Raw genomic sequence first — 8,494 nt, forward strand, 5'->3', positions numbered from 1 at the left:
TTATGCTGTGAAATTGTGGGTGTCATTATAGTACCAAGCTGATTCCAAGTTTCCGAATATCAGTACCGCAGGTGTATCTTTTTTACCATTACCAAGTACTGCACTATACTAACTTCTAATACTTCTTTATATCCAGGACAATATCAAGGGTATGGTTAATAGCTTCCTTGATTATGTTATCACTAATCATCATGTCAGCCGGGAATCAGCGAGTATTCTACAAGCTTTCCAGTTGGCACTGGTTAGAATTTTTCTTTTTTTTTGCAAGTTCATTGGTTTCACTAATTATTAATTGTAAATTGGTGTAAGGTTAAAACATTTAGCGAAATTTAATATGAAGATGCTTTTGGTTTTGTTTACTCTTTGTTTTTGTGATGTCCTGTATGATCATTGAAACAAAGCCACATTCTCTTGAAAGTTCTTCAACTAGGTGTCTTATCAGTGATTTCATAGTCAACTGTGACTGACATGTGACTGTAACTAAAATGCCCTCATATTATTTTGAAAAAGAGCCGTGTTTTCCTCCAACCAAGGTTGGAAGAAAGTTCCCCAACCAGGCTTCAGATTAGTTAGTTAAAGTCCCGCTTCAGTGACAGTTGACTAGGTAACCACCAATGGGAGGCCTGGGCAGAGGAACTCTCTCTCCAACCCTGGAGAAAATAGTGACCCATCAGCTGCATGCCTCTTTCTTATCTGATTTTGCCATTTCTAGCTGATACCATGGTTTTTCAATGGATTTTATGGTTTTTTGTTTTTTGTTTAACCAAGTTACCTTTTGAATGTAGAATTACTACTTTTTTGGGCCGACCATTTGCTCCTTATCTGTGTGAGATCTTCTCTGTGGCGTAGATACTTTTGATAGCTGTATCTTTTGAATCTCATATCTTGTCTTAAAGGCTATGGCTGTTTTGTTACTTGAGAATGTCGTAGCTTGGATTTTGATCAAGACCTTTTGCCATTTTGCTTGTGATATCAGTAGAACATAAAGAAACTCCTTTATTTGCATATCAGATGAGTTCTTGGTGTTCAAATGTTGGAGAAAATCTTAGTTGGACTATAAATCCTCTACTTTAGGCCTGATTAAAATTTTCACTATCTATGCACTGGATAAAAACCATCCATTGTTAATATCGGCAGCTTTACTGCTATTGGGTGTACGTACATCTTTTAAGAAGTCTACTCACAAACTTGTTAAAATCCAGTGTTGGACTGCAGTTTCTTTATCAAAGGAAAAAATAGATCACACGGAATGTCTTGAGCTTGCGAAAAAGCATTTGAACTACCAGTGCAAGAAAGAAGAGGCAGATCATGTGTATTCAATGTTGCGAGATCTAAAGAAAAAGTTTCTCCAACTTAGAAAGAAGCCACCGGTCGATTCCTTGAAATATGGAGAATTGAAAGAGAAAGTCCTTCAGATGGAGCAATCTGGTTTGAAGTCGCCCCTGCCAGCTATGCCTTGCCTCCAACCTGTAAAAGTAGAGATTGAAGATTGTACCTTTCAAGGATCCTCCAGTAATGAGGTCATTTCTAGTCCTACATTGATGGATGAGTTTGGATTGACATTGGGAGACATTTCTGAAAGAGGCAGAGAAATTCAGGACCAGAAACAGAAACTGCAGGGGCTAGAAGCGAGGAAGGACGAAATATGTAGAGAATCTGAGGCACAGAAGGTGTTGCTGGAGAGTAATCATAAATTGGAGGCTGCAATTGTCCGTTTGCATTGTGGTGGTTCAACAAAAATAGACAGGATGAAGAGATTGGACAGGGAATACTCTACACAAATTGAAGAATGCTCACGTGAGATGGCCATGCACCTTAAAGAAATTGATGCTGAACATCTAGCCTCAGCAAATGGAGTTCAGCAGGAGCCTTCTGTAGTAGAGGGAGATGGGTGCTCAACGCACACGCAAGTGCTGAATAAGCTGCCTGAAGCCAGGCAGGGCCAGGAAAGTTCCAATTGTCATGATCAACTTGATAATGTGGACCCTTTCTTGAGGCCCTCGGTTGACCAAAGTGCTGATGTAATTGTCCATACTGAAAAGGACTGCCTTCCAGTTAAGATTGGCAGTGACAAGGATGAGATGAGTACCGTGGCTTCAGGAACAGTTTCTACTGAGGTGGGGCCATGTGCTAATGGAACACAAATAGACAACCAAGGGAATGCTGTTTCTCTCAATCCCTGCCCTCAGGAGAATCTTCCTGTTAATTCACAAGGTGATTTTTTCAGTAACCATGCTCTAGAGAATGATAGCACTATGGATGCTTGCACATGGGTGGATCAGATTCCTGATGGTTCAAGAAAGGAAGCAATTGATAAGTGGGGTCCAGTGGAGGTGCAAGAGAGTGTTCATTTAACGAATATACTGGAGAGATCGAGTTCTCCAGATCCACAAGCATCAGAAACGGAACGACCTAATGGATCTGAATCTGGGGTGGTTGATAGTGAGGGACCTCATAAAGCTTCCTTGGTTAATCAATCAATATCAAGGATGCCTAATGGCAGAGACAAAGTCGGAGCCACTGATCATACTCTGGAGAATATTAGCTCTCTGAATGCTTGCTCCTTGGATGATCAGATTCGTGACGGTTCAAGAATGGAAGCACTTGATGAACTAGCTGCGGTGGAGGTGCAAGAGAATATTTGTATATCAGGTGAACCGGAGGAGATGATCTCTCCAGATCCACATATACCAGAAACGGAAATATGCAATGGATCTGAATCTGAAGTACTTGAGAATGTCCATCCCCGCGATGGACCTCGAGAAGTTGCCTTGGTTAATCAATCAAAGTCAACTACAGTGCTGCCATCACGGGCCTTTGCTGAGGGAGCTTCTGTGTCATCTCACAGTGTATGTTTATCTATGCTCTCTACAGTGTTTATATCATCCTTGTTACAGTTAACTCAATTCTTGAAAACATTAGTTGACATGCCCCGTGAAGAGTAGGGTTGGCATACGACAAATATTGTCTCCTAAATACTGGAGTGTACATTGAAAAATGGTAAATGACATGATTTTTCATTGAAAAAATAGTGTCTCGTAAATGCTGGAGGGTACACATAAATTTGGTAAATGACTTATTACAGACCCTACCTGACCAGGAGTTGAGAGCCGATTGTAATGCCACATCTACCCGCGGGCAAGAGATAAATGCACCCAATCAAGAGCAACATAATGATGAGGTTGCTTCTACATCGTCTCATCATGTTTGTTGTCCATGCTCTTGACAAAGTTGATAACCATCCTTGTTTCCTTTGTATGTCTGTTCTTGACATGAATAAATTCAGAACCATTATTGGACATTTTTCTATTTTATTATTGCAGACTCTACCTGATGAGGAGTCGAGAGATGATTGTAATGTCACATCCATGAGCGTGCAAGAAAAAAATGCACCTGGGAAACAGCAGCATGATGCTGAGGTTGCTTCTACGACATCTCATCATGTATGTTAATCTATGCTCTTCACAAAGGTGATATTCATCCTTTGTTACTTGGCATAACAGTTCTTGATATGAATGCCGGAGAACCATGATGTGGACATATGCCTGTGCTGCATTATTAGCATGCATAAAGAGTGGAGTTTTCCCTCTTTTTCGAACTAGAAAACATGTTCTCTCTTAACTGCTGCAGTGTATATAAATGACTCTTTTATGTCTGTCGTAGAGTGCGCCTCACCAGGATTTGAGAGATGATTGTAACCCCGGACCAGCCATCACGCAAGAGGGAAATATACATGATGAAGTGCAGCAAAATGCTGAGGGTGCTTCCATGCCATCTTATCTTGTATGATTTACTACGCTTCCAACTATGTTTATTACACCCTACATTGAACGCTTAATTCTTGTCATGAATGCCTGGAAAGTGGAAACAATGATTGGGTGTATGCTGTCTCTGTTTTGTTGGCATTGTAAAGGGCAGAGTAATTTTTCTCAGAACAAACATTTTCCCATAGAGGCTTGAGGGTATGTTAGAATTTAACATATGCTATGATTTTCTATATATCTACGACAGACCTTACCTGGCCAAGAGTTGAGAGATGACTGTAATGCCGCATCCACCGGCATGGAAGAGAGAAATTTACCCAATGAAGAGCAGCTTAATGCTGAAGTTGCTTCTTATGTAGTCTCGTCATGTATTTTTATTAATGCTCTTGAAGATGTTGAAGTACATCCTTTTTCCCTTTGAATACTCGGTTCTCAATATGAATGCCTGAACACCAGGAGGTGAACAGATGCCTTCTCTGCATCATTAGCATTCATAAAGAGCAGAGCAGGTTCATTGTACAAGCATTTTCTCTTTAAGGCTTCAGAGTAGAAATGACAAGATTTTTCTGTATCTCTCTATCACAGACCTTACCTGAAGAGGAGTTGAGAGTTAATTGTAAGGCAGCATCCACCGGCATGCAGGAGAGAAATGCACCCGAAGAAGAGCAGCATAATGCTGAGGGTGCTTCCATATCATCTTGTCATGTATGTCTTTCCATGATCTCCATAATGTCGATGGCCACCCTCCTTTACCTCTAAATACTCAAGTCTTCATATGAATGCATGGGAAATACTTTTGGATCTATGCCCTCTCTGCTTCATCAACATTTTTAAAGAGTAGAGGGATGCTGTAGTTTTATAAATGTCACGATTTTACCTTTCGTCCATTACAGACCTTATCTGGCCAGGAGATGGGAGACGATTTTAATGCCCTGTCCAGCAGCATGCGAGAGAGAAATGCACCCAACGAAGAGCAGCATAATGCTTCTCAACAAACTGAATTTCTATCATCTAGTACTGGTAATGCTACATCATCTTTCTCTGGAGCAGCAGATATGGAGCCTCCAGTGCTTCTGCCGCCACAAGATCAGCCTCTTAACCACAGTTCACATGATTTAGCTCTCGTCAGTGGAACGGCAACTCCACTCCAGGGGGTGGGAGAGACTTCTAATCTAACTGTTCACTCTCAGTCAACACAAATTGCTGAAAACCCTGCTGTGCCTCCGAATCAAGCAATGTCGGAATCTGCAGTCAGCATTCCTCGTGGTGGGATGGTGGCACAGGTCTCAGGCAATTCAACTGCATCCATTTCTGTGGAAAGTAGCACTCAGCTATTACAGAGTCCCTTTCCAATGGCACAACCCAGAATGCCTTTGAAATTGCACTTGGACCCTCTTCAGAATGAGCTGGACAGAATACAAAGGGAAATGGAGCAGATGGACAAATCACATGAAGATGCGGTGAGTTACTTTTTGACATTATGTTTAGCTCATGAGAGATTCCGCTAGTCCTTTATGGAATTTAACATTTAATATTCTAATTATCGTAAATTCGCATTTCTTTGAGCAGAAATTGCTACTGGTATCTGATTGCGGGAAGGAGATAGAGGAAATTGTTGCACAAATTCGCCGGAAGTACGATTTGAAACTTAAGGAGATTGAGGCAGAATATCTTGCTAAAAAAAAGGAACTCGACATGAATCAGGGCAAAGTTCTGATGAACCGGATGCTAGCCGAGGCATTCAAATCCAAGTGTTCTGATATCAGGGCGTCTGGCGCCAATGGAATTCAACAAGGTGCGTAGTCTTGGATGCGTGTGCACACTTTGTCTTTCCATTTGCGAGTCAGCATAATATTTAAGAGAGCTATTAGGTAAATACATGCCTTGCACTTGAAAGATTTGTAGTACATAAATTTACCGTCCATATTCATCAGCATGTTAGAATCATCCTGTTCTTGCTTGTCCGCCTCTTAGCACGGGCATACACCACACGTGCTATATAATCATCTGATCTCTGGAAGAAATTTGCAATGACTTTATATGTTGCTCCCATCTTGTTGTATAAAATGGGCAAGATCCTACTTGCTTTGGGGAAATCGAGGTTTTTTTTGCAGTATTAAATCATTGGCAAGAAACACGTATGCTGTATTATGACCTTAAGAGCAAGTAATATGTTATGTGCTGACAATCACCATTAGATAAGGCTTAATTAACATAAGGATATTGTTAAGAAGTGCATCAGGGAACTTATTAATAATCTATAGAGAAAGTTTGATGTTTCCAATGCTCAATTATTTTATGTAAGCAGTACTCAATAATGATGTTATTTGATGAAAAGAACGATGTACATATACATACGAGGGTAAACTCCCAAATCCCCCAAACCCACAAAGACCATTCTACCCTTTTTACTCTTTAACACTCCCCGTCAAGCGGGAGCATGGATATCAAGCATGCCCAGCTTGTTACAGATATACTCAACCCTACTACTCCCTAGAGATTTCGTGAAAATATCAGCCAGTTGTTCACCGGTCCGTCGACGGTGGTGGAAATTAGTTCTAGGGTTTAGAGATTAATTTGGCTTTGATACCATGTAAGCTGTATTCAATAATGATGTTATTTGATGAAAAGAACGATGTACATGTACATACTAGGGTAAACTCCCAAAAGCCACAAACCCACAAAGACCATTCTACCCTTTCTCTTTAACATGTTATATGTGATCAACGTGTTGGGATTTGAACGATTCTTTATTTAGATAATAACAAAGAAAAGGCTTCACTTCTGTGAACATGTCAGATAAGTGTGGTCGCGGCCATAATAATTGATTTATATTTGGTGTACGAGCTAACCGGAATTTCATGAATGATCTTTTATGATTCTTTCTGAAACCATTTGAACTGATTTTTTTCATTCACTATGCCGTTTCATTGTTCCGTCTCTAGAAAATTGTGGCCTTATGATACATGGAACAGTAAAATACAATGTGGAACTCACTTTGCATTAATGTTTTCACAGATTGTTGTCCATATCAAGACTCAATGCCAAGTGAGACCTGAATATGTATTCCAGCAGCATTATTTCCCTTTATATTGTTGTGAACCAGATGCAGTTTTCTCTGTTGTGGCCTGTCACTGGTTCATTTTGCAAAAATGCCCTTTTGGAAAAATCAGGGATAAGGCTGTGTGCATCGACCGTTCCCCAGACCCGAGCTGTGTGGGCAGCCTTGTGCCCTGAGACACCGGTTTTTGTGCAATTTCTCTGTAAAACTGCAAAGTAAAATAGTCATCATCATGCATACTATCATCATATTAGCACTTCGGATTTTGAACATGTTGATAGGCCTGGGTGTGCGTTCACTTTTGATGCCAAATTGCTCATGGCAACCATTTTCATGCAGATGTAGCTTCTGGTTCCATGCAGCAGTTGCTACAGTTATCATCACAGCGTAATGCACATCAGCCTTTGCCAGTTCGTGGCCCTTCTGCTGGCCTTCAATCGAACGGGGTTCGCACTATTGCCACTCCATTCACAAGCTCAGAGAGTTTTCCTCCCAATGTGGCAAGCTTCCAGAATGTGGGCCCGTCTGGCGTTACCATTCTCGATAGTTCGGCTGTTTCCTCTGGTATAGCATCCAGACCGCCCCAGATCAGCCTCAGCATGCCGCCACCATCAGCAAACATTCAAGCTCCCAGCGATCTTCGTTCTCCTGCCCCACATCTCCAAGCTTTCAGACCTTCAATTGCATCTTCAGGCACCCCTTCGCAGGGCTTGCCTAATCAGCAGCCACCTAGCAACCCACCTACAACTTCTGCCCCTCTTCAGCAGCTTCCATTGGCAGCAGTGCCACCTGCGGGCGCAGCAGGTCCAAGTAGTCGGCATCATGGCGGAGGATCTGTAGGAGGGTTTCTACCTAATGAATTGGGGAGTGATCTGCTTAGGGATATCTTTCATCCCCTAATTATTGCTGCTTCACAAAGGGATAATTTAACCTCCTCTAGTGCGACCGCTGACGTTGTATGCTTATCTGATGACGACTGACCGCACACTCGAAGGTATCGATATCATATCCGTTGGTCTAACAAGTAGGCATCCCATGGATCCTCGGCAGTTTTGGTTGCAGGAAGGTTTTGTAAATAAGTCAATCGTGATAATTAAGTTTTATGTCTGTAGCATCATTCCTGTGAACTAACCCTAAGCTGAAGTAGGACCTTTTGATACCACCTAGTACAAAAAGCCCGGAAGAATATGTGGCCATGAGTTGGGAAAGTACGCAGAAGAGGGGTGTATCTCGGAATATTTGACATGGGTGCTCGCTCGTTTCTGTTTCCTGTAGCTTGTGCTTAGTTGTGACACTGGGCCTATTGGTGAAGGTAGAGTTTCATTTCACCCCGAAACGCCCCAACCTTTTGACTGTTGGTACTAGACAACCCCAAAACTCAAAAACCCTCTTGAAAAAAAAGAGGGAGGGGGAGGGGGAGGGGGGGGAGAGAATTCTCAGGAATGTTTACAATTCATTTGACATTCTTCATTGAATCTCGGAATATTTTCTGTACTCTTGCAATTCTGGAAAACCTATCTTTTGCCACCCGAGTTTTTTTTTTTTTTTTTGGGTGTTTTGGCCCGGTTTTAGGCTTTTTCCACATCAAACGGAAATTCATTAAAATTGGCCGATTGACGACTCACTGAACCAACCAGAGACATCGCCTCCCCCAAAAAAAAAAAAAAAA

At 41.6% G+C, this 8,494-nt stretch overlaps 2 protein-coding genes across 6 annotated transcripts in view; both read left to right on the forward strand.

Annotated features, from left to right (window-relative positions):
* Positions 1-8,161, forward strand: part of LOC115730951 — a 39,504-nt gene extending 31,343 nt beyond the window's left edge. Inside the window, exon 14 of the mRNA XM_048280775.1 lies at positions 7,892-8,161. The gene's annotated coding sequence lies outside the window, so the exon portion shown is untranslated. The remainder of the gene's footprint in view (positions 1-7,891) is intronic.
* LOC115752193 (helicase protein MOM1-like) overlaps positions 1-8,161 on the forward strand; it is a 39,034-nt gene extending 30,873 nt beyond the window's left edge. For all 5 annotated transcript variants that reach the window (XM_048281358.1, XM_048281359.1, XM_048281357.1 and 2 more), the window contains 9 exons: positions 137-241; positions 1,203-2,849; positions 3,086-3,181; positions 3,324-3,443; positions 3,664-3,783; positions 4,350-4,469; positions 4,658-5,224; positions 5,334-5,559; positions 7,165-8,161. In XM_048281358.1, coding sequence (XP_048137315.1) covers positions 137-241; positions 1,203-2,849; positions 3,086-3,181; positions 3,324-3,443; positions 3,664-3,783; positions 4,350-4,469; positions 4,658-5,224; positions 5,334-5,559; positions 7,165-7,805 — 3,642 coding nt within the window. In that variant the 3' untranslated portion in view covers positions 7,806-8,161. The remainder of the gene's footprint in view (positions 1-136; positions 242-1,202; positions 2,850-3,085; positions 3,182-3,323; positions 3,444-3,663; positions 3,784-4,349; positions 4,470-4,657; positions 5,225-5,333; positions 5,560-7,164) is intronic.
* Positions 8,162-8,494: the final 333 nt, after the last annotated feature.

This window comes from Rhodamnia argentea, chromosome 6, assembly GCF_020921035.1.
Source record: "Rhodamnia argentea isolate NSW1041297 chromosome 6, ASM2092103v1, whole genome shotgun sequence".
NCBI classification, from domain to species: domain Eukaryota; kingdom Viridiplantae; phylum Streptophyta; class Magnoliopsida; order Myrtales; family Myrtaceae; genus Rhodamnia; species Rhodamnia argentea.